Consider the following 23,778-nt stretch of genomic DNA (forward strand, 5'->3'; position numbering starts at 1 on the left):
CCGAAAAACACACCCACAGGCTCAGCACACTTTAGTCTTAGCATTTACTTCCCCCACGCTCCATTCTCGGACCGTCTGCACATGCGCGCAACAGAAGATGCTGGATGCTGGCTCCCGCCTTCCGGAAAGAGCTGATGGAGCAGCCTGGGAAGAAGGCAGGCCGCGGGGCCCCGGGAGATGTGTGAGCATGGGCGGCAGGAGGCCAGCCAGCTGGCCCACCGCCAGCCCCGCAGCTTCCAGAGCAGGTGCCCGAGTCTTTCACATGGGGGGGGGCAGGGCCTGCACCTCCTCCAGGCACTCGTCATAAGCCTCCTGGTACTCCTCGTGTGGCTTGACCATGATCACGCAGGTGGGGCGCTTGGAGCCCGCGGCTGCACCCAGGTCCTGCGGACAAGGGAAGGAAGGCCTATGCGGGGGGGGGGGAAGGCTGCACCGCCTGTATGCCGGGGAGTCATGGACCCCTGACCCACTGGCCCCATCCAGCCCTCAGACACGTCACACTGGCATTTCAACTCTGCCAACTTTCAAGCCTCAGGCCCACCACGCTGGGCCTACACTGGGCTTCTGGTCCCAGAGGCTGCCGCCTGAGGCAGGGCCTGTGTTCTCCTGGTCCTTACGTGAGGACCAGGCCAGCTAACGGTCCCTTGAACACCCCCCTCTTCCCCGAGCACCGCAACCACCCATCAGGACTAACACGGGCTTGGCATCTGCACTGACGGAGCATGTCCAAGCACACCTCCTTTGTCATTCCTGCAGTCCACAAGGGCAGGAATTCCCAGTTTCCGAGAAGGAGACTGAGCCAGGGACCAGCAGAGCCAAGGATCCATCCACATCAGTCTCAACTCCAAAGCCTGCATTTTCCCCCACTATGGCCTGCTCCCACAGACCCGCTACCAGAACCCCCTCCTCCAATGCTGACCAAGATCCGGGGGGGATCGTGTGTGCCTTACCGTCTTAGAGGGGATATAGACGTAGGGCAAGTTCCGGTCCTCACACATAACTGGGAGATGGCAGTAGACCTCAATGGGCAACGTGTCTCCTGCCAAAACCATGATCCTGTGGTGAGAGAAACACCGTCATTTCTAACTTGCCCATTCCTTCTTTCAGTCAATAGTGCTACCCTACCTCTGGACAGAGAAAATGGCCTCAGCCCTCAAGGACCCCAGATGTGAATCTCCCACCTTCTGAAAGTGCATGCAAATTTGTGTTTGGTGATCACTTCCTCTGGGGAGGTGAGCCCTAGTTCTTGGCAAATAAGTAAATGCCACGCAGGGCGACAAGTGGGATTCCACTGGGACAGGTGAGCTATGGAAGTGACACCAAGGAGTGAGGAGAGCTCAGCTCTCCTTGGAGAGTCAAAAAAGGAATCAGGAGGTGACACTAGATCAGAAACCTGAATGAAGGTGTCAGGCAGCCCTTGGAGGGGCTGGAGGAGAGGAAAGCATTTGAGGCTGAGAGAATCCAAATGGCTGCACATAACCCAGGAGCTGGCGGATGGGGGCCTGGGATGGCTTTGAAATCCAGGGTAGGGATGGGGGCAGACAAGGAGGCTAGAGAGATGGGCAGCAGCCACACCCCGGGACCTTGAGTGCCAGGCTGGGAAGCCTGAGCTCAGTCCCCAGAGTCACAGGGAACTAATGAAGGCTTGCCCGAGAGCCCTCAGGTAGGACTCCTGGCTGGCAAGGTGTCAGGGCTCTGGGGCAAGGGCCTTGGGAGTCCTGAAGACACCAAGGAAGAGTGTTGTCCGGGGGGGTGAGAGGCAAACACAAGGAAAGAGCTCTTGGTTCCACGTACTGGGCCCACTCTCCTAGTTTTCCTTTTGTCTTCCAGGCTCCTCTGTTGGCACCCCTTCCTTCGAGTGGCCTTTCAGTGCTGGTTCCTCACAGCCTAATCCTTGGTTGCCCTCTCAGTACCTTCTCCCTGGCTGACCTGGGCCACGGCCACGGCATTAGGTGCCATGTATGTGCTGACAACTCCCAAATCTGTTCTCTCCTGCCTGGCCTCTCCCTTCCAAGCCCCCAGTCTGTGTGGCCATCTGCCTATTTGACAGTTCTGCTGGGGGGAGGGGGGTGTCACATGTCTAAAAGGCACCAAACTCGTGATCTTCCCACACAAACCTGGGCCCCTCCACTGTTCACTGTATCAGTGAGTGGGCCCTCTACTCAGCTGGAATCAAGACCTCCTCACTCCGCATCCCAAAGTCCTCTCAGATTCACCCACTTTAATTCTGTTTCAGCCACCAATAACCTAATCAACATCGCCCTCACCTCTCCTACACTGGGGCAGCCTCCTAGCTCAATTTCGTCTACTCTTGTGCCCCTGATTCTTTGCAGAGTTGCCAGAAAAATCTTCGCAAGGGTAAACACAATCATGTCACTCCCTGGCTTTAACCCTCGGTGGCCTGCAAAGCTCTGAGTACAAAAACTCAATTCACCATGGCTTAGGAAGCCCAAGGAGAAGGCAATGCTTCTGTGGACCACTATCCTCTCTCCTGCCTGGGACCCAGTATCTTCTGGCAGAACCCCTGCGCCCTAGGTCAGACTTCCCACTAAGCATCACATCCCCCCAGCAGGATTTATCTCTTGAGCACCAACAAGGTACCGGGATACTTCAGAGACCGAGCACTGAGAGGCTTTAGGGTCTGGCCTGACGGGGAGAAAGATGTCATGAAGGCATTCTCACTGCACCCTGTACATTCCTTCGCAGGTATCTCAGGACTTTCTATGAGTGAATGAAGCTGGGCTCGACCCTGCGTGAGCCCCGGAACTCACTTTCCCGGTGGTGTTCCTCTGAGCTCTTGTGAGTGACGTGTACCGGAGGGAACTCACCGGCGGCTCCATTACCTCGTGTATAGGGGGCGGATCACATTTACCGACTTTTCGCCAAGCACCTCCCAAGCAGTGGGGATACCCGTGCTACCGTCCAGAAACGCAACACCCGGCGGGAGGGGGGCCTTACCCTTTCTCGCCTTTGTTGATAAACTTCTGAACCTCCTTCACCCCGCGCCGAATCTGCTTCTGCTTCACGGCTGCAACGACAGAAGAGTCAGTCGGGGGGCGTCGGCCCGCCCCCCGCGCCACCACCGGCCACCGCGGTAGCCGCAAGCACCTTTCTTGATGCACTTGTAGAGCTTCCGCGTGAGACGGCGAGAAGCCAGGGGCTGCGCGATGGGGTTCAGATTCACCAGCAGCTCGTGGTAAGTGCGCTCCCCGAGGCACGCCTCCGCCTGGGCCTCCGGCCCGTCCGGATCTGTCTTTATTTTGGTCATCGCAGCGGCCGCGGCAAACGGATACCCCGCGCCAGGCGAATCCACGCGGCCCGGGCCTCAGGAATCACTTCCGGGTTATCCCGTACTGCGGGAAGCCGGCAGTACAGCACAGCCAATTAGGGGACGAAGTCTCTGACTCAAACCAATCGCTGACGCTCAGCTCTTTAAATACAGACCGGGAGGGGCGGAGTCTCGGCTGAAGGGGCGGGACTCGCCCAGGGGACTCGGAGGCGAGGGGCGGGGCCCGGCGGGAGGCGGGGCCCGGCGAGGGCGGGAAGGGACGAGGACGCAGGCTTGGGCTGGTCTGAGAGCCCCGCCTCGCGCGTACTGGGAGCGGAGGAGGAGGCCGTGGCTGTGGGGGCGTAGACATGTCTAAGGGGGCGGGATCCTCCTGCCTGAGAGGCGGGGTCTGCGGCGGAGCGGAAGAACGGGGATTCTAAACCACCTTAGAGTAAGATCCTCACGTAGTCCTGGGAGAGGTGCCACAGGTGCCAAGGTTAAGGTAGAGCCTGGCGCTGCTAAGGGCTTCTTCCGTTCTAGCAAATTTTCTCACACTCTGCTCTCTCTGTGGCCCCACTCACGGGCGCCTCTCTTCCCGCAGCGACCTGCACTAATGTTACCCCCCGGGAGAGGTTCACTTTTGCCACTCTATCTGAAACTGCGGTCCCCGTCGACCTCCACCGACATCCCCTACTCCCTTTGTTTTCCTCCTAGTTCCTACGGCTGCCTGGCATTAAGCACAATCCAAGGCCTGGCGGAGACGCCGGCGGGGGCGAGGGGGAGGAGAGCGTGAGCCCCCCCTCCCTGGGAACACTGGGGGCGCCGGCACTGGGCCCGAGACTGCGGGGCGCGGTGGGGGACAGCTCCGAGTAGGCGCCCCCTCTGCAGGTATCCCTAGAGCATTAGTAGACGGTGACGCTGGGGAGGTGAGCAGGCCCAGACTCAGGTGGATCTCGTTTCTCCGGCTAATTTCTTCCACTGTGTCCTGGAACACTGGATGGATATGAATTATATCGTTGCTACAAATTAATTGCCTTTGATCATGCTGTGGTAGGCCTGACATTTTTGTGGTGGTGGAATAGGCCAGTAAGTGGAACTTTAGAAGTATGCAGGTGGCCGTTGGGAGCACAGGTTGGTTAAGCCAACTTAAAAATTGAACTTTTAACCCTGTAACCAAGTGCAAAGTCATTCAATAAAAAACAAATCAGTCTTCTCTATTTTGCATTTCAGTAAGAAAAATCGGGATGCAAGCCATCCTAACCTTGGACCCCAACTAGTTTTCACAAGTAGCAACGTATGTCAATTGAACAATGAAAATGCGTTCTATAAGTAATGAAAAAATAATTTGAACAATTTGTACGCACAAGGTAACAGGATAATGACCTTTTATAAATGTTCTCACTTTGGAATTTCTTTTTTTTTAACGATTTTATCTATCCATTTAAGACACACACAGAGGGAGAGAGAGAGAGAGACTGAGAGCGAGCATGAGCAAGGGGAAGGGGCAGAAACAGGCTCCCTGCTGAGCAGGGAGCCCCATGTGGGACTCTATCCCAGGAGCCTGGGATCATGACCTGAGCCGAAAGCAGATGCTTAACCAACTGAGCCACCCAGGTGCCCCACCCACCATGCTTTATTTATTTATTTATTTATTTTAAAGATTTATTTATTTATTTGAGAGAGCGAGAATGAGAGAGAGAGCGAGTACCTGAGAGGGGGGAGGGTCAGAGGGAGAAGCAGGCTCCCCACTGAGCAGGGAGCCTGATGCGGGACTCGATCCCGGGACTCGATCCCAGGACTCTGGGATCATGACCTGAGCTGAAGGCAGTCGCCCAACCAACTGAGCCACCCAGGCGTCCTTTTTTTTTTTTTTAAACCAGGCTCAGACCTGTATGCCAAGTGTGAAGTGGCTTGTGTAACTTTGCTGATTTCTTTCCAACGGCTATTGGAGCTCACTTGAAGCAGTATAGACTGGGTGAGACCATATGGCTATGCCCAATGGGCAGTAGACCAGGGCTCTAAAGGACAAGTGACTTTGGGCAATTCATTTAAACTCTCTAGGCTTCAGCCCCTTGTCTATAAAGTGAGAAAGTTGGACCCAGCTGCACTAAGGTCCCATCTTTTGAAAAGTTGGGGAGGGTGATTTTTTTTTTTAATTGTGATAAAATTCACAAACCATACAGGTTGCCCATTTAAAGTGTACACATCAGTGGTTTTATTTTATTTTATTTTTTAAGATTTTACTTATTTGAGAGAGAGTGAGCGAGAGAGCACAAGCAGGGGGAGAGGCAAAGGGACAAACAGACTCCCCACTGAGCAGGGAGCCCAATACAGGACTCGATCCCAGGGCACAGAGATCATGACCTGAGCCCTGAAGGCAGACACTTAACCGACTGAGCCACCCAGGTGCCCCCAAATCAGTGGTTTTAGTATATTTAGTGAGTTGCGCAGACATCACCACAATCAATTTGAGGACATTTTCATCCCTTCAATAAAAACCCCTGCACCCTGTGGTTATCACCCTCTGACCCCATCAGTCTCCCCAGCCGTAAGCCACCCCTAATTTACTTTCTGTTTCTATAGAGTTCCCTGTTCTGGACATTCCACTGAAAGGGAATCATATAGTATGTGGCCTTTTGTGTCTGGCTTCTTTCACTTAGTATAATGTTTTCAAGGTTCATCCATGTTATAACAGGTATCAGCATGTGTGAATATTTTTCTGTAAAATTCCATTGTATGGATATTCTGCATTTTATCCATCCATCAGTTAATGGATGATTGGGTTATTTCTACCTTTTGGCTATTGTGAATAGTGGTGCTAGTTTTCTTGTGGGCATATGTTTTCAATTCTCCTGGATATACACCCAGAACTAGAATTCTTGGGTCTATGTTTAACTTTTTGGGGAACCGCCAAGCTATTTCCCAAAGTGGCTGCACATTTTTATGTTCCTAGCAGCAGCATACGAGCATTCCAGTTTCCCCAAATTCTTACCAACACTTGATGTTATCTGACTTTTTTATTGTAGTAATTCCGGTGGTTGTGAAATTCAATCTCCCTGTGGTTTCCATTTGCATTTCCCTGATGGCTAATGATCCTGAACAACTTTCCAATAAGCTATTTGCATTCCTTTGGAGAAACGTCTATTCAGATCTTTTGCCCATTTTTAAATTGAGGAAGACTTTTTTTTAAGATTTATTTATTTGAGAGGCGCCTGGGTGGCTCAGTCATTAAGCATCTGCCTTCAGCTCAGGTCATGATCCTGGGGTCCTGGGATCGAGCCCTGCATCGGGCTCCCTGCTCAGCGGGAGGCCTGCTTCTCCCTCTCCCACTACCCCCTGCTTGTATTCCCTCTCTCTCTCTGTCAAATAAATAAATAAAAAATCTTAAAAAAAAAAAAAGATTATTTGAGAGAGAGAGAGAGAGAGCAAGGACACGAGCACAAGGGGGGAGAAAGGGATAGAGGGAGAGGGAGAGAGAGAATCTCAAGCAGACTCCCCACTGAGCGTGGGATCCCAAGACGTGGGGCTTGATCTCAAGACCCTGAGATCAAATGACCTGAGCTGAAATCAAGAGTCTGGCACAACTGATTGGGACACCCAGGTGCCCCTTGAGGATGACTTTTTGTTTGTTTGTTTGTTTAAAGATTTTATTTAGGGGCTCCTGGGTGGCTCAGTCGTTAAGCGTCTGCCTTCAGCTCAGGTCATGATTCCAGGGTCCTGGGATCGAGCCCCGCATCGGGCTCCCTGATTAGCCAGGAGTCTGCTTCTTCCTCTCCCACTCCCCCTGCTCCCACTGTTCCTGCTCTCGCTGTGTCTCTCTCTGTCAAATAAATAAAACTTAAAAAATATATATAAAGATTTTATTTATTTATTTGACACAGAAAGAGAGACAGCACCCAAGCAGGGGGAGCAGCAGGCAGAGAGAGAAGCAGACTCCCCGCTGAGCAGGGAGCCCGATGCGGGGCTCGATCCCAGGACCCCGGGATCATGACCTGAACTGAAGGCAGATGCTTAACCAACTGAGCCACCCAGGCACCCCCAGAGATACGATTTATAATTGCTCCAAATAGTATCTCGCCAACACTTGCCAAGACTGGGTTTTCGCAACTTTTTGGAGAAGGGAGAAGGTTGGTGATGATCCAGTAGGGACAAATGGTGTCTTGTGTTCATTTACATTTCTTTAGTTCTCAGGGAAGCTGGATATTTCACATTTTTATAGCTCTTTTGTGTTCTATTCTTGTCCAGTTTTTCTGTAGGGTTTGTCTCTTACCGCTTTAGAAAAGCTTTTAGGACTTTAAGGAAAGTTTTCTAGTGCTTTTGTGGTTTCACTGTTTGTATGAAAATGTTTGATCCATCAGGTTTAATGTGATGTTAGGAGCAAAGCTGGGCTCCAGCTTGATTTTCTTCCGGATGGCTGAGCCATTGTCCTGATGCCATCTACTGAACTCTTACTGGTGCCGTGCATTCATTTAAAATGCCTCTGTTGCATACTAGATTCTAATATGGGTTTGGGCAGTCCTAAACTGTTTTGATGGTTGTAGCATTTGCTTGCTTGTTTTTAATTTCTTTTTGAACTATTTTTGGTATCTACTGGGGCTTTGGCAGCTCACCAGTTTTAAAGCAAGCTTGGGGGGACACCTGGGTGGCACAGTCGTTAAGCGTCTACCTTCGGCTCAGGTCATGATCCCAGGGTCCTGAATTCAAGTCCCGTGTCGGGCTCCTTGCTCGGTGGGGAGCCTGCTTCTCACTCTGTTTGCTGCTCCCCCTGCTTGTGCTTTCTCTCTCTGACAAATAAATAAAGTCTTTAAAAAAGAATAAAATAAAACCAAGCCTGGGGAAAGGCTTGATACCAGGAAAGACAAAGGCTCTGGGAGTCCAACAGGCCAGGATTTGAATCCCAGGTATACAGGTTATCAGCTTTTCTCCCCCTGGGCAAATTGTTTAACGTTACTGTGCTGGTTTCTTGCCTTTAAAATCAGATGAGGATTGAAGGAGCTGTCTGTCGCCAGGAAAGCCCCCGGGGCTGCTGTTAGGCTTCTGCTGGCTGTGTGGCGGTTCTCTCCTGGGCCTGAGCTTGAGAGGGCCAGGGTGAGGAAATGTGCAGGCCCAAGACCTGGAGATCAGGTCCCCCCACCCCCAGTCCTCCGGCCGGTCCATTAGCAGGGCCTGCTCAGCCCTCTCCCACAATCTACTCTTCTGAGGGAAAGCTGTCCCCATGGATCTAAAGGGCGGCTGAGGTATGGGTGGGCAGCGTGTGGACAGACTGCAGACATCTGGCTTAGGGCATCCACCTATGTGCCAGTGGGTCCCTCCCTATAAGAATAGAGGGGGGCTTGTAGGAATAGAAGAGGGGGTTCAGGGGCTCCATCCGTACTGTTGCTCTGAACCCCTCCAATGTGAGGGGTGGGCCTCCTTCTTTTCTTTCTCTCTCACTGATAGATTGCCGGCAGGAGGCGTCAGGGCTGGGGGGAGTGGGGAGGAGTGGGATGTATTCATCTGTTCAACGAGCAGGGACTGGGAACCGACTGACTGGGTGTCTTAACTGCCCAGGGCTGCCCTAATAAAGTACCACAAAGCGAGTGGCTTAAAGCAGCACAGATGTATCGTCTGACCATTCTAGAGATGAGAAATCCAAACACAAAGTATCAGCGGGGGCATACTGTCTATGAAGGCTCTAGGGGAACATGTGGTCCCTGCTTTTCTCTTAGCTTCTTGGAATGGCTGCCAGGCCCTGGTGTTCCTTGGCTTATAGACATGTCACTCCCACCTCTGCCTCCCTCCTCATGTGCTTGCTTTCTGGGCGTCTCTCTCCTGCAAAGGACACTGGTCCTATGGGGTCAGGACCTGCCCTCCTAGCCTCATCTTGACTTGATTGCATCTGCAAAGACCCTATTTCTAAAGAAGGTCATGTGTACAGGTAAGGGGTTAAGACTTGAACAGATCTTTTTTTGGGGGGGGTGGGGGGGCCACAATTCAACCCAGCCCTGGAAACTTGACCATCAGCGGGGCATGAGCTGGAGGTCTGCGGGCAGCCGAGGTCGGGTGAGGCTGTGACAGCCTCATGGGCCATCTGGCCGGGGCTGAGGTGGTGATAGGACTGAGTACTGGGCCTGGAGGGGCTCCTGTCACTAGGCCGTAGGGCTTGGGCACTGACGCTCCCTTCCACGCCCCCAGCTGGTGGCCCAGGGCAGGCAGTGACATGTGGCTCTCATTTCTGGCGGGATATAATTAGAAGGGAGGCCTGGACTTTTGGAAGCCAGAGGCGCCCTGGGGACCGCCTAGTGCAGACATTTCATGGACGGGAAGCCAAGGCACTTCCCCGAGCCGCTCCGTGTTCTGTGTCGGGTGCCGGCCCGGAGATGGGCAGTGAGGGGGGGCTGTGGGCCCCTCGGCTCCCTTGGGGCGGGGGAGGGGGTGGCTGCGGTCATCCGCCCCCGGGCCCTGATCAAAGCCTGAAGCAGGGTCTACGGCAGGCCACCAGTACCCGTCCACAGTGTGTTTTTCTCCGCTGGGATTTTGTTTTTTAATCTGGGGCTGCCTGGAGGAAGAGGTGGGGTGGGTGAGGGGAGGGTGTCGCCCTGTGTCAGTCTGACTCACGCTGCCACCATCCCGGTGCCTGTGGGTGTCAGGAGGGGCGGCCTTTGTCTCTTACCCTCGGCCGTGGGCTTTGCCCGCTCCCAGGATCTCTCCTCTGCTGGAGACTCTTCTCTGGCGTTTACTCTCCTGTTTTGGTAGCTTGGCGGGGCTGTAACTGTGTGTGTGTGTGTGTGTGCGTGTGTGTGCGCCCGCGCGTGCACAGGTGCGCGTGTAACCTGCCCCCTTTGCAGGGCACCATGCTGCCTCCACGCTGTTGAACAGGATTCTGGAGTCCGTGCTTCCTGAACATGTTCTGTTCTGGCGCCCTCTCTCCGCGGCCCCCTGGAACCAGCATCGGCAGGCCCACCAGACTTATGCCGCGGAGCTCCTTCCGTTCCCTAAATAGCTCATCCCCACGCAGCACCATCCTGGGCTCCAGCTGCAGGTCACAGCTAAGGCCAGGGCCCACGGGGCCAGCGTGGGCACCCAGGGGCTGGAAGGCTGAGCAGCCAGACTCTTTGCACTTTCCATTCATTCCAGAACATGTACTGAGCACCTGGAGTGTGGCAAAGTCTGTGCTAGGCATTGGAGGGAGCCATAGTGAACTAGAGAGAGAAAGCCCTTGCCTCTCCAGAGGTTCCTAAGAGCTGGCAGAAGATGGAACTGGCACCTGGGAGGGCATCTGGGAGAACCTGCTCCCGACTGTGATTTGCTGGGTGGGTGGGGGAGGGGTGCCGGGCATGCCTTGAGGTAAGGAGAGGAGGGGCGAGGTCAGGGCCGAAGTCGCTAGGTGGCCAGGCCCACTGGGATGGCTACCCTCAGTGCTCACTGCAGCCATGCTCACTGTTGGGGATCTGCTATGTTACGACACAGAAAGCTCCAGAAGGGCATACCTGGCAGGGAGTCAGTGCTCGGAAAACACTGGAGTGAATAAACTTCGTGGGGGGGTGGGGTGGGGGGGAGTGTTGGCGGGGGCACAGCAGGAGTTTAAATTGGGGAGTAGGTACCCCTGGCTGGCTCAGTCGGAAGAGCATGCGATTCTTGATCTTCTTTTTTTTAAGATTTTATTTATTTATTTGACAGAGGGAGAGCACAAGTAGGCAGAGAGGCAGGCAGAGGGAGAGGGAGATGCGGGGCTCGATGGGATCATGACCTGAGCTGAAGGCAGACGCTTAACCAACTGAACCACCCAGGCGCCCCGCAACTCTTGATCTTGGGGTCGTGAGTTTGAGCCTATGTTGGGTGTAGCGATTACCAAACAAACAAACAAACAAAAAACCCTAAAAATAAATAAGTAGGGGCAACTGGGTGGCTCAGTCAGTTGAGCATCAGACTCTTGGTTTTGGCTCAGGTCATGATCTCAAGGTCGTAGGATCAAGCTCCTTCGTGCTCAGCAGGGAGTCTGCTTGGGATTCTCTCTCTCCCTCCCTCTGCCCCTCCCCCCCACGCATTCTCTCTCTCTCTCTCTCAAATAAATACATAAATAAATCTTAAAAACAAATAAATTTAAAGAGGGGCTCCTGGGTGGCTCAGTCATATAAGCCACTCTTGATTTCAAGTCCAACTCTTGATTTTGGCTATTTTGGCTCAGGCTCAGGTTGTGTTCTCAGGGTCGTGGGATCACTCAGTGGGGAGTCTGCTTGGGATTCTCTCGCCCTCTGCCCCTCTCCCTCCTCCTCCCTAAAATAAATAAATAAAATCTTTTTTTTTTTAAAGATTTTATTTATTTGACAGAGAGAGAGACAGTGAGAGAGGGAACACAAGCAGGGGGAGTGGGAGAGGGAGAAGCAGGCTTCCCGCAGAGCAGGGAGCCCGATGTGGGGCTCAATCCCAGGACCCTGTGATCATGACCTGAGCCGAAGGCAGACGCTTAACAACTGAGCCACCCAGGCACCCCAAATAAAATCTTTTAAAATAAATAAACTTAAAAAACTAGTAAAATAAATTGAGGAGTAAGCCAGTTAGCTTTGTGCTTTTGGAAGATCATTTGGCCACCGTGGGAAAAGAGGGCCGTGGACAGTGGAGCCTGGGGATGGGGGAGAAAGATGAGCCATGAGAGGAGCCCAGGGTGGTGGGCGTGAGGCCTGCGCTCAGGGAATCTGTGTGAGCGATGTGTAGGACATGGCAGGACTTTGAGACTGGGTGTGGTAGTGGGGAAGCGGGCAGGTGGGGAGAATTTCTAAAATGGCCCCCCAGAGAGGTCCTGCCCTAAACCCCAGAACCTATGAGTGCTGGGGTATCCCCTGCTGTGAGCATGTTATTTGGCACCCTGACTGTCCTGGATTATCCAGGCTGGAAAGCAGAGCGCTTCTCTGGCTGGTGGCAGCGGGACAGCCAGAGATTAGAAACCGGCTGTGAAGATGGGAGCCCTGGGCAAGGACCGAAGAGGAGCTGCAAGGAGCTGGAGGGACCCCGGCTAGGAGGAAGGGGGAACCCCACTCCAGCGGGTTCCCATAAGGCACTGAATCCTGCCAACAACAGGAACGAGCTTGGAAGAGGAGCCTGAGTGTCAGGTGAGATCACAGCAGGCGGAAACTTTGACTTCACCTCCTTGTAAAGGGCTGAGCAGAGCACCCAGCCGGGTGCCATCCTGGATTTCTGATCTGGGAGAGAAGAAATGGATGTGGGTTTTTTTGTTTTTTGGGTTTTTTTAAAAGATTTTATTTACTTATTTGACAGAGAGCACAAGTAGGCAGAGTGGCAGGCAGAGAGGCAGGCAGAGGGAGAGGGAGAAGCAGGCTGAGCTGAGCAGGGAGCCCGACGCAGGGCTCCATCCCAGGACCCTGGGATCATGACCTGAGCCAAAGGCAGACATTCAACCGACTGAGCCACCCAGGCGCCCCTGCATGGTTCAAAATTATACAAAAAAGTTATACAGTGAAAATTGTCCCTTCCATGCTTGTTTCAGTTTCCTGTTTTTCTAACCAGAAGCAGCCCGTGAGAGGCAGTTCCTACTTTGCCTTCCATAGACAGTCTCCATCTATCTATCTATCTACCTACCTACCTACCTTCCTACCCACCTGCTTATCCCCAGATACTGTTTTTTTCCTCCTTTTTACAGAAGTGGTCCAGACCGTGCACGACATTTTTGCATCTTGCTTTTTTCAATAGGAGATTGTTCCTATGAAATTGCTAGTGTTTTTGTTAGGATAGCAGTAACAAGTTAATCAAATGTCAATGGGAGGTTTGACATCTTCATGATCTTGACTCTTCCTGTTCAGGAACACGATAGGCCTTTCCATTCGCTCACGTGTTTTGTGTGCTCAGCATTTCCTATATTCTTCATCTTTATCTTGAATATTTGTTAAGTGTATTCCTAGGTGTTTTGTATCCTTTCTTCCTTTGTATCTTCTGATTCTTGTTAGCATATATAAAAGGCACCTTGCTGAATTCTCTTATTGTTTATTTAGAATAGTGTTTTGGCTAATTCTCTTTGGGTTTTCCACGTATGTAATCATATGATCTGCAAATGGTGATGAATTTACCTACCCTTTCCCTATTTCATGCCTCTAATTTCTTTCTCTTGTCCAATTACATTAGCTGTTCCTCCCGGAAAGGTTAAAGAATAAATGGAAGAAGGTATTGTTTCATACTTTAATGAAAGTGCTTCAGGAAGATGACATTTGGATTGTTTTTTTTTTTTTAAAGATTTTATTTATTTATTTGAGAGAGAGAGTGAGAGAGAGAGAGAGCACAAGAGGGGGGAGCGGGAGAGGGAGAAGCAGACTCCCCGCTGAGCAGGGAGCCCGATGCGGGACTCGATCCCGGGACTCCAGGATCATGACCTGAGCCGAAGGCAGTCGCTTAACCAACTGAGCCACCCAGGCGCCCTGGATTGTTTTTATAAGTGTTTATCTTATTCTATTTTGTCAAGAATGTTTATTAAAAATGTATGTTGAAGTTTATCAAATGCCCTGTTCATATATATTGATAAGACTTTTATCCCCCTTATTTTTCCTATTAATATTATCATTATATTAGCAGAGTTCCTAATATTAAACCATCCTTGGCTCTCTGGAAGAAGCCTTGCTTTGTTATGATTTAAAGTTATTATTAGGGACACTTGGCTGGCTCAGTCGGTGGAGCATGTGACTCTTGATCTGGGGGTCATGAGTTCAAGCCCCACACTGGGTGTAGAGTTTATTTAAAAATTTTTTTTAAAGATTTAAAATTACTGGGATGCCTGGGTGGCTAAGTCGGTTAAGCATCTGACTTTGACTCAGGTCATGGTCTCCAGGTCCTGGGATCGAGCCCGGCTGGATCTGCTTGTCCCCCCCTCTCTCTCTGGCCCTTGTGCTCTCTCACTCTCTCTCAAATAAATAAATAAAATCTTAAAAAATATATTTAAAATTACTAACTTGCTGTTGGATTGTATTTACTTATACTAACATTCTTTCTTTCTTTTCTTTCTTTTTTTTTTTAAGTAAACTCCACACCCAACATGGGGCTTGAACTCATGATCCTGAGATTAAGATCTGATATGAGCTCAAGAGTTGGACGCTCAATGGACTGAGCCACCAAGGTGCCCCTACTCACTAGCATTCTCGAATCAATATTCATAACTGAACTCCGTCTATGGTTTTCTTATATTGGGCGTGTCGTCTGATGCCTGAGTTGACCTCCATGCAGAGGTGTGGAGGCCGCTCCAGGACCTTCTGCATCTGGAGCTTGTGAGGAACGGCCAGACTGGAGAGATAGGTTGGTGAATCTTTCACATATAGGCAATATCTTGTGCTGAAACATGGATAAACCTGGAAAACATCATGCTAAGTGAAAGAAGCCAGACACAAAAGGCCACATATATGATTCCATTTAAAGATTTTTTTTTTTAAGATTTTATTTATTTGACACAGAGAGAGAGACAGCGAGAGAGAGAACACAAGCAGGGGGAGTGGGAGAGGGAGAAGTAGGCTTCCTGCTGAGCAGGGAGCCCGACGTGGGTCTCGATTCCAGGAATCCTGGGATCATGACCTGAGCCGAAGGCAGACACTTAACGACTGAGCCACCCAGGCACCCCTAAAGATTTTTTTTTTTGACAGAGAGAGAGACAGCACAAGCAGGGGAGAGGGAGAAGCAGGACCCTGGGATCATGATCTGAGCGGAAGGCAGACGCTTAACCGACTGAGCCACCCAGGCGTCTCTATGATTCCATTTCTAAAAACTGTCTAGAATATGTAAATCTAGAGAGACAGAAAGTAGATTAGTGGTTGCAGGGGCTGAGGTTGGGTGGGTGGGGATGGGAATGACTGCTAATGGGTAAGGGGTTTCTCTTTAGGTGAAGTGAATGTTCTAAACTTAGGTTGTGGTGACGAATTGCCCAACTCTGTGAATATATGAAAACCATTGAATTGTCCTTTTTTTTTTTTTTTTTAAGATTTTATTTATTTGACAGAGAGAGCGAGAGCAGGAACACAGCAGGGGGAGTGGGAGAGGGAGAAGCAGGCTTCCCGCTGAGCAGGGAGCCCCATGCAGGGCTCAATCCCAGGATCCTGGGGCCATTACCTGAGCAGAAGGCAGAGGCCTAAAGACTAAGCCACCCAGGCGCCCCACAATTGTACATTTTAACCGGGTGGATTTTATGGTATGTCAATTATATCCCGAGTAGAATGTTGGGGGGGGGGGAAAGAAACTGAGAAGTGGCTAGACTGTGGAAGTAAAATTTGCTAACTGGCATGAGGAAGCTGCTCTCATCCTGGGTCAGGGCTGGAAGCCCCAGTGGGAGGCCACTTCTCACCTTTTTGGCAAAATGGAGGAATGTGGACTGGGGACAGGAGTACTTGGCAACAAGATGCATTCTAGGGTATCATTCTTTCTTGCTGGAAGTAGTTCTGACCCAGCAGGCAAAGGGAGGATCAGTTTTAGAAGGAACACTTCCCCAGGAGGAAAAGATTTGCTGGCAGGACGCGACAGGAAGATGGGTGGGCCAGGCGGGAGAGCCTAGACTAGCCCAACATAAAGAGGTGGCCAGGTCGGCGGTGGACGGGACGAGAGCAGTACAGGAGGAGGTTCTGGAAAGTCAGACGCCCTCAGAAGGCCTGGCCGAGGTCGGCGATGGGGTGTCTGGAGGACATAGTCCTGGCAATCTGGCCCACGTCTCCCTAAGCCAGTGGGGAGTATCTCTTGGGAGCCCTGCGAGCACGAGAAGTCTGCCCAGGAAGGCGCACGATTTAGTCCTAGCCGGCAGCGACCTGAGCCGCGCATGCCCAGAGCACCCGGTGGGCGTGCCGGAGGTGGGCGGGGCGAGCGGGGGCGGGGCGGAGCTGTGAGTGGGGCGCGCTGCTGGGGCGGTGGGCGACCTCTGGGATGGTGGGACGCTGTTCGAAGCAGGTGGAGGATTGCACTGCCAAAGTGATCCAGAAGCCACCGAGGTGGGGCTCCGGCCATTGGAGGCGGGGATCGATGAGGATGCTGGGAGAAGGCGACAGGTGTGGCGTCACCTGCACGAAGTACTGAGTCCGGTGAGGGGGTGCTCGATGGGCCGGTGCTGCAGGTGGAGGTGTGAAGACTGGAAACTTGAGAAGGGGAGACTGGAAACGAGTCACCAGTTCTATGGCCGGCGCTGGAGTGTCACTCTTAGACCCATTTGAGTGCTGGCCCGATTTTCAAATGAAGAAAGGGAAAATGACTTGTTCTGAATCCCAGAGTTGGGATGCTGGGTGGGAGGCAGGATTTGAACTGGATCCCCTGATTCCAAAGCCACATCTGGCACTCCTGTATTGGAGTTTAAGGGACAGGTGAATGGCCTAGAACAGAACTGGACAAATATTACCCCTACGGGATCAGATAGTAAATACTGTATTTTCTGCCTTGAGGGTCAAGAGGCATGCTATTATATAGGTAAGTACATAGTATAAGAAGAGATGAGGGGCGCCTGGGTGGCTCAGTCGTTAAGCATCTGCCTTCGGCTCAGGTCATGATCCCAGGGTTCTGGGATCGAGCCCCACATCGGGCTCCCTGCTCGGCGGGAAGCCTGCTTCTCCCTCTCCCACTCCCCCTACTTGTGTTCCCTCTCTCCCTGTGTCTCTCTCTGTCAAATAAATAAATAAAATCTTTAAAAAAAAAAAAAAGAAGAGATGAAACAGGGGTGTCAGCTGGATCAGTCGGTAAAGCATGCGGCTCTTGATCTCAGGATGGTGAGTTTGAGCCCCACCTTGGGCATAAAGATTACTTTTAAAAGGAGGGAAAAAGGAAAATAAAAAAAAAAAAAGAAGAGATGAGACATATCTCCATATGCTTTTTACTGACAGACTATCTTTATTTACAGACTCTAACTTTGAAATTCATGGAATTTATGTGTCATGAAATACTATTTTGTTTGTTTTTGAGAGAGAGAGACCGAAGTGTAGGAGTGGGGTAGGAGCAGAGGGAGAGAGATAATTTTTTAAACTTTTTTTTTAAAGATTTTATTTATTTGTCAGAGAGAGAGAAAGCATGCACAAGCAAGGGGAGCGGGATGAGGAGCAGAGGGAGAAACAGTTTCCCCACTGAGCAAGGAGATGGAAGTGGGACTCCACAGGACCCTGGGATCATGCCCTGAGCCGAAGGCAGACCCTCAACGACTGAGCCACCCAGGCGCCCCAGGAAATGTTAAATTATACATGTGTTTGCATTTGTGGCTTGCATCATATTTCTGTGATGCAGCACCGCTGGAGGTGTAGGCTGGGGGGACATGGGATGGGATGGCCCCTCCATTTGTGTTGAGGGAGGCGGGAGGAGATGTGGCCTGGCTTCAAGCAGTGGAATGTTGGGCCACGTGGGGACAGCGGGTTTCATTAAGGAGAGGTGGAGGGGCAGGCTGGGGGGGGGGTACCAGACCGAGGAGGCTTCTGCAGGACTCTGTTTGAGATGGGGGGATGCTTCAGGGACTAGGAGGAAGGAGCTGTTTTGGGGGGCAGCCCCAGCTAGCTTTGCCTTGCCCTTGGCTGTGGAGGGAGTAGGGAGGTGCCAAGAAGAGGGTACCAGCCCGTGGCTTCCTGTTTCTGGGGGGAGGAAGGCAGAGTTCCTGCGTCCATGTCTGAGCTCCCTGGGCGTAGGAGGTGGAAACCTCAGCGGGCCCCTGGTCTCTTGCCTGCAGCTGCCTGGGGCTCGGAGCGGAGCCCCCGGGTGGAGAGGACCCGACCGAGAGAAGCGCGGGTTCCAGGCCTGGTGGCACTGGACGGTTACCCGCACTCCACCTCCACGCTGAATGTCTGTGCCCTCCCCCAGCTCATATGTTGCAATCCTAACCCCCAATGGGATGGTATTCAGAAGTGGGGCATTTGGGGGGCTGGAGCCTTCCACCCTGTGAGGATGCAGGGAGAATCAGCCATCCGTGAGCTGGGAAGCGGACCCCGCCAGGCACTGGGTCAGCCAGCGCCTTGATCTTGGACCTCCAGCCTCCAGAGCTGTGAGAAATAAATGTCTGTTGTCGTAAGCCGCCTAATCTACCGTAGGTTTGTTGTAGCAGCTTGAACGGACTGAGGCCCTTTCCTTCTATGACCTTTGGTTTTCTTCTCTGTTAACGAGGGGCTTGGACTTACCTTTGAAATGGATCCTCTCTTGATCCCTTGCTAGCCATTGCAAGAAATGGGTGACGTGAGGTTAGAGTCAGGTGTAGCCCGGAAGCGAGGGGGCTTTCCCCCGTGGTGCGGGTGGTTTCCTCCTTGACAGAAGCAGACAGTATCTGCCCACCACCTTCCCTGCCAGGCTCGGCTTTCAAAGCCCACCCCTGGGTAGTTCTGGTCCAGCTTTCCAGCCTTCCTGCCCATCCGCCCCCCCATGCCTGGGCCAGGGTCATAACTATGTATAGACACAAAATTCTGCCCACTCACCCTCCTTAATTTTTTTAATTTTTTTTTTTTTTTTTAAGATTTTATTTATTTGTTTGACAAAGAGAGGTAGAGAGAGTAGGGGGAGCAGCAGAGGGAGAGGGAGAAGCAAGCTCCCTGCTGATCAGGGAGCCCGACGCGGGGCTCGATCCCAGGACCCTGAGATCATGACCTGAGCTGAAGGCAGACGCTTCACCGACTGAGCCACCCAGGCGCCCCACCCCCCCTTTTTTAAAGCTTTATTTATTTAAGTAATCTGTATACCCAACGTGGGGCTCGAACTCACGACCCTGAGATCCAGTGTCTCCCGCTCCCTGCCCGAGCCAGCCGGGCTCCCCGTCCTCCTTAATGCCTCTCATTGCCCCTCCTTTCCTGGACTCCTGCCATCGCCATCATCACTGGCTTCCTGTTTCCTGTGGATAAACGGATCCCTTCGTCAGGGCACAGTCTAGATCCCCTCTGTCGGGTGGGGCTCCTTGCAGTCTTTGAACCCTCTGTGCCTTCGCTGGGTGGGTCTCTGCCTGCACCCACTCCTCCCCCATCTCTGCCCGGAGAACCCTCCCATCCAGTGCTCATGGTGCAGCAGGGCATCTGTCCTTCTCACCCACCTACCTGACTTGGCTCGGCATCCCTCCCACATGTCTTGTCCCCCTGTGCCGGGGGGGGGGCGGGGGTGGCCTCTGATGGTGGAGGCCAGCAGGTTACCCAAGACAGGGGCCTGGTGACCTCCTCCGAAAATCGAGTGGAGGACAGCTTGCCTCTTACATCTCCCTTCGTCATCATCGACACTTCGGTTGTCGGAAGCCTGTCGTGAAGCAGGGGCCCCAGGGTGTCCTTGCCTTCCTCGTGCAAGTAGCTAAGCTCGTTTCTCAGTGGCCCTTGCGAGGCGGCCCGACAGCTCCAGGCGCACGGTGTGAGTAGAAGCCAGGCCTGCTCCTCCCAGGCCTGGGCCCCCAGGACGCACACGGTCCTTCCTGTTTGCTTCCTTCTGCCGGCTGCAGGCGCCTGATAAGGCGCGAGGGGGGCTGGCGCCCCAAGATGAAGGGGACTGTGCCTTTAAATGTCGCATGGAGGAGAGCCACTTCTCTGCGCATGACGGAGGAAGAGAGGCAGGTTGTTGGGGCCCAGACGGCAGATCGGGTGGGGGAGGCGAGGGAAAGAGGGCCACCGAGGCTGAGCCACCCCTGCTCTGGGCCTGCGCACGGGGCTAATAGCAGATGTGTTCTCTGTAGCCAAGGACACCATGGAGGGGCCGGGCTGGGGGGGCGGGGGTGTCCCGTCTGGGACATGCTGAGATGGAGGGGCTTGGTGACACGTCAGGAGGACTGTTCAGGGTGGTTATCCTTGAGGGGTTAGAGCTCAGGAAACGAGTCCGTCCTGAGGGCCGTGGGCATGCCGATGGCGCGGGGTTGAGGGGAAGCCCAGGCGTTAACAGGTGAACGAATGGGAGGCATTCTTGCAGAACCAGAAACCGAGGCTCCAAGGGACAGCGCGACCCCATAAAGAAAAGAGCCTCCCGGGCTGGTCTTTGGCGAGACCTCTGAGAAGCAGCAGTGCCCTTCCCAGTTTCGTCGGCCGTCCCCGGCCTGGTCTGCAGCAGTGGGGTCCTCGGTTTGTCCGCGTTCCAATGCCTGGTGCCCAGAATGCTTTGTAACAGTGAGGTGGGGGGGTCCAGGCCCGGGGCGGGGGGAGCGGCAGCTGGGAATCTGGTTTCTGAGCTTTGCTGGGGATCGGGACGTGAAGGCCGGGCGTTCCCTGTAGGCAGCCCCAGGGAGCTCCTGAGGACACTGGGAGGGTCAGGTCTGTCCATGAGCCACGTGTTCCATTCCTGATTCCGGAAGGGTGGCCCAGGCATTTCTGATTGGCCTCTGGTGGGCCCGGGGCAGCTGTTGTAAGAATGTGCCCGAGGGGAGGGGGCTGCTGCTGGCTAGCGGAGCTCCTTCAGCTCGTCCAGGTCTGTTTGGAGGATCTGACTTGAGAGGGTCTCAGGGGAACTCAGCAGGTGAAGGAGTCTTCCCTTAGATCTGTTGCTGTTGTTGTTAGTAATCCAAGCTGCTCTGCTTTCCACCCCCTGCCTGCCAGGCCCTGTGCTAGACCCCGTGCAGATCTTTCCTCCGGTCCCTGCTGCGGTGCTGCCATTCCTGTTTTTTTTTTTTAAAGATTTTATTTAGTTCTTTGACAGAGAGACACAGTGAGAGAGGGAACGCAAGCAGGGGGAGTGGGAGAGGGAGAAGCAGGCTTCCTGCTGAGCAGGGAGCCCAATGTGGGGCTCGATCCCAGGACCCTGGGATCATGACCCGAGCCGAAGGCAGACACTTAACGACTGAGCCACCCAGGCGCCCCTGCCATCCCTGTTTTAAAAGATGAAGAAACCCTTTAAAAGATGAAGAAGGTGCCTTCAGCTCAGGTCATGATCCCAGGGTCCTGAGATCGAGCCCCACGTTGGGCTCCTTGCTCAGCGGGGAGTCTGCTTCTCCCTCTCTCTCTCTGCCCTTCCCCCCCTGCTCGTTCTCTCTCTCTCGCAAATAGATAAAATCTTAAAAAAAGAGAGAGAGAGACTGTTTATTCATTCTGCAGGTGCTGGGGTGCTCACTGGAGGTGCTGGGATGAAGGAGACCGACCTGGTGAGGATATCATTGAGCTCAGTGTCCGTGCTCTGAGAGGGGCCCTTCCTTGGGCCATGACAGAGCACTTCCTGGAGGAAGTGGAAATCTCGTGGAGGTTGTATTAGTCAGCTCAGGCTGCTGTAACAAAGCAGCACAAGTTGGGGGGCATACAACAGAAATTTGTTGTCTCACGGTGGTGGGAGTGCCGTGCTCCAGCTGAAGGCCCTAGGAGAGAATCTGTTATGTGCCTCTCTCTAAGCTTCTGGTCTCCCCAGCCCTCCTTGGTGCCCCTTTGTGCCATGGACTGAATGTTTCTGTCCCCCGCCGATTCATATGTTGAAGCGCTAGTCCCCGGTGGGATGGTATTTGGGAATGGGGCCTTTGGGAGGCAATTCAGTTTAGATGAGGTCATGAGGGTGGGGCCCCCACCACAGGGTTAGTGCCCTCATAGGAGGAGACATGAGAGGGCTTGCTTCTCCCTTCCTTCTCTGCCGTGTGAAGATATAAGAAGACAGCCGTCTGCAAGTTAGGAAGCGGGTCCTCACCAGATACCAGATCTGCGGGCACCTTGATCGTGGGCCTCCCAGCCTCCAGAACCGTGAGAAGTAAGTTTGTGGTTTAAGGGGCACCTGGGTGGCTCAGATGGTTGAGCATCTGCCTTCGGCTCAGGTCATGATCCCGGGGTCCTGGGATGGAGTCCTGCCTGGGGCTCCTTACTCAGCAGGGAGTCTGCTTCTCCCTCTCTCTCTGCTGCTCCCCCTGCTTGTGCTCTCTGTCAAATAAATAAATAAAATCTTAAAAAAAAAAAAAAGAAGTTTGTTGTTTAAGCCGCCCAGCCAGAGCTGATTTAGACACCTGGCTTGTAGACCCGTCCCTCCAACCTCGGCCCCTGTCATCATGGTGTTTTCCTTCTGTCTCTGTCCCTGTGTGTCTTCTCTTCTCAGAAGGCACCAGTCAAGTTGGAGTAAGGGCCCACACTACTCCCGGGGGACCTCATCTTAACTCGCCTGCATCTGCAGAGACCCTGTTTCCAAATCAGGTCACATGCACCGTCGACCGTATCTTTTGGGGGGCATACAATTCAACCTCCACCAGATACGTAGAGCAGGCAGGCAAGGTTTGGGGAAGAGTATTCTGGGGAGAGAAAACAGCCGGTGGAGAGGCTCCTCCAGAGGCAGAAGGACGCAGGTGGGTTTCTGGAAATAAATTCAGCGCAGCTGGAGTGGAGAGTGGCCGTGAGATGTTGCCGGGGTGGCTCCTGCTGGACCCCACATATTGTGTGGAATGCTCAGGGCTGGCTAGGCTGCCATTAGAGATATACCCCGAAATCTCAGTGGCTTGACATAGTTACAGCATCGTTTCTCGCTCAGGGCAAGTCTGTCCTAGGTTGGGCATTCGTTGGCGGTGACATAGCTCCGCTCTGCAGAACATGTGGTCTCCAGGGCAAGAGAGGTCTGGGGGAGGCCCCTGGGCTCACGTGCCCAGACCTGGAAGCGACGCTGCCATTCACACCCCACCCTGCAAGGGAGGCTGGCGGGGAGCATGGGCTTCCGTGAGCCCCCACTCTCTCCCTCTCTCACCCGAATTCAGGGCTAGGACTTCATCCTCAGAGTGCTGGGAAGCCCAGCCAGGGTCTCCATGAGGCCTGAAGATGCCACTTGCATGTTAGAAAGCTTCCTCCAGCTGGAGCCAGACTCAGCCCTGGCACAGGGGGGCTGGAGCCCGGGGAGCTGAGGAGTGTGGCCTGGCCCGCAGTCACAATGCCCTGGCAGCTTACTCTTGCGACTTCCAGCTTGCAGGCTCAGCCGAGAAAAACAAACAAACAAACAACAAAAGAATAAAGGAGAATGCGAGGAAAATCAATTCATGTACAGCTGACCCTTGAACATGGGTTTGAACTGTGCGGATCCACTTACACACAGATTTTTTTTTGTAGATTTTTTTTTTTAAAGATTGTATTTATTTATTAGGGAGAGCGGGGGGAGAGAGAGCAAGAGAGCACAAGCACGGGGAGCGGCAGAGGGAGAGGGAGAAGACTCCCTGCTGAGCTCGGAGCTCAATCCCAGGACCCCCGAGACCACAACCTTGAGCCGAAGTCAGATGCTCAACTTGACTGAGCCACCCGGGTGCCCCCTTTTTAGATTTTTTTTTTTTTGATAAATACAATACAGTACTGTGAATGTATTCTCTTCCTTATGACTTTCCTAATAATGTTTGTCTTTTCAGTAGCTCACTTTATTGTAAGAATATAGTATATACTACATATAACATACAAAATACTTGTTAATTGCCTATATTATGGGTAAGGTTTCTGGTCAACGGTAGGCTATGAGTAGTTCAGTTTTGGGGGGAGTCAAAAGTTATATGCAGATTTTTGACTCTAGAGGGGGTTGGCACCCCTAACCCCTGCATTGTTCAAGGGTCAACTGAAATTTTAAAAACTTGCAAAATGCATTTTGTTCTCTCTCTTCTAGGTTGGTTATTTTTTTAAAAGATTTTATTTATTTGAGAGAGAGAGAGA

General features: G+C 52.7%; 1 protein-coding gene across 1 annotated transcript; it reads right to left on the bottom strand.

The window, feature by feature from the left end:
* Window positions 1-27: 27 nt before the first annotated feature.
* Window positions 28-3,399, bottom strand: NHP2 (NHP2 ribonucleoprotein). Its single transcript, XM_032425327.1, has 4 exons — window positions 3,109-3,399; window positions 2,959-3,028; window positions 951-1,056; window positions 28-384 (listed from the first exon to the last, which is right to left on the bottom strand). The coding sequence occupies exons 1-4, from the start codon at window positions 3,266-3,268 to the stop codon at window positions 259-261; spliced, it is 462 nt and encodes a 153-aa protein (XP_032281218.1). The 5' UTR covers window positions 3,269-3,399; the 3' UTR covers window positions 28-258.
* Between the last annotated feature and the right edge of the window lie 20,379 nt (window positions 3,400-23,778).

Source organism: Phoca vitulina, unplaced genomic scaffold, assembly GCF_004348235.1.
Source record: "Phoca vitulina isolate PV1807 unplaced genomic scaffold, GSC_HSeal_1.0 scaffold32, whole genome shotgun sequence".
In the NCBI taxonomy this organism is placed as follows: Eukaryota; Metazoa; Chordata; class Mammalia; order Carnivora; family Phocidae; genus Phoca; species Phoca vitulina.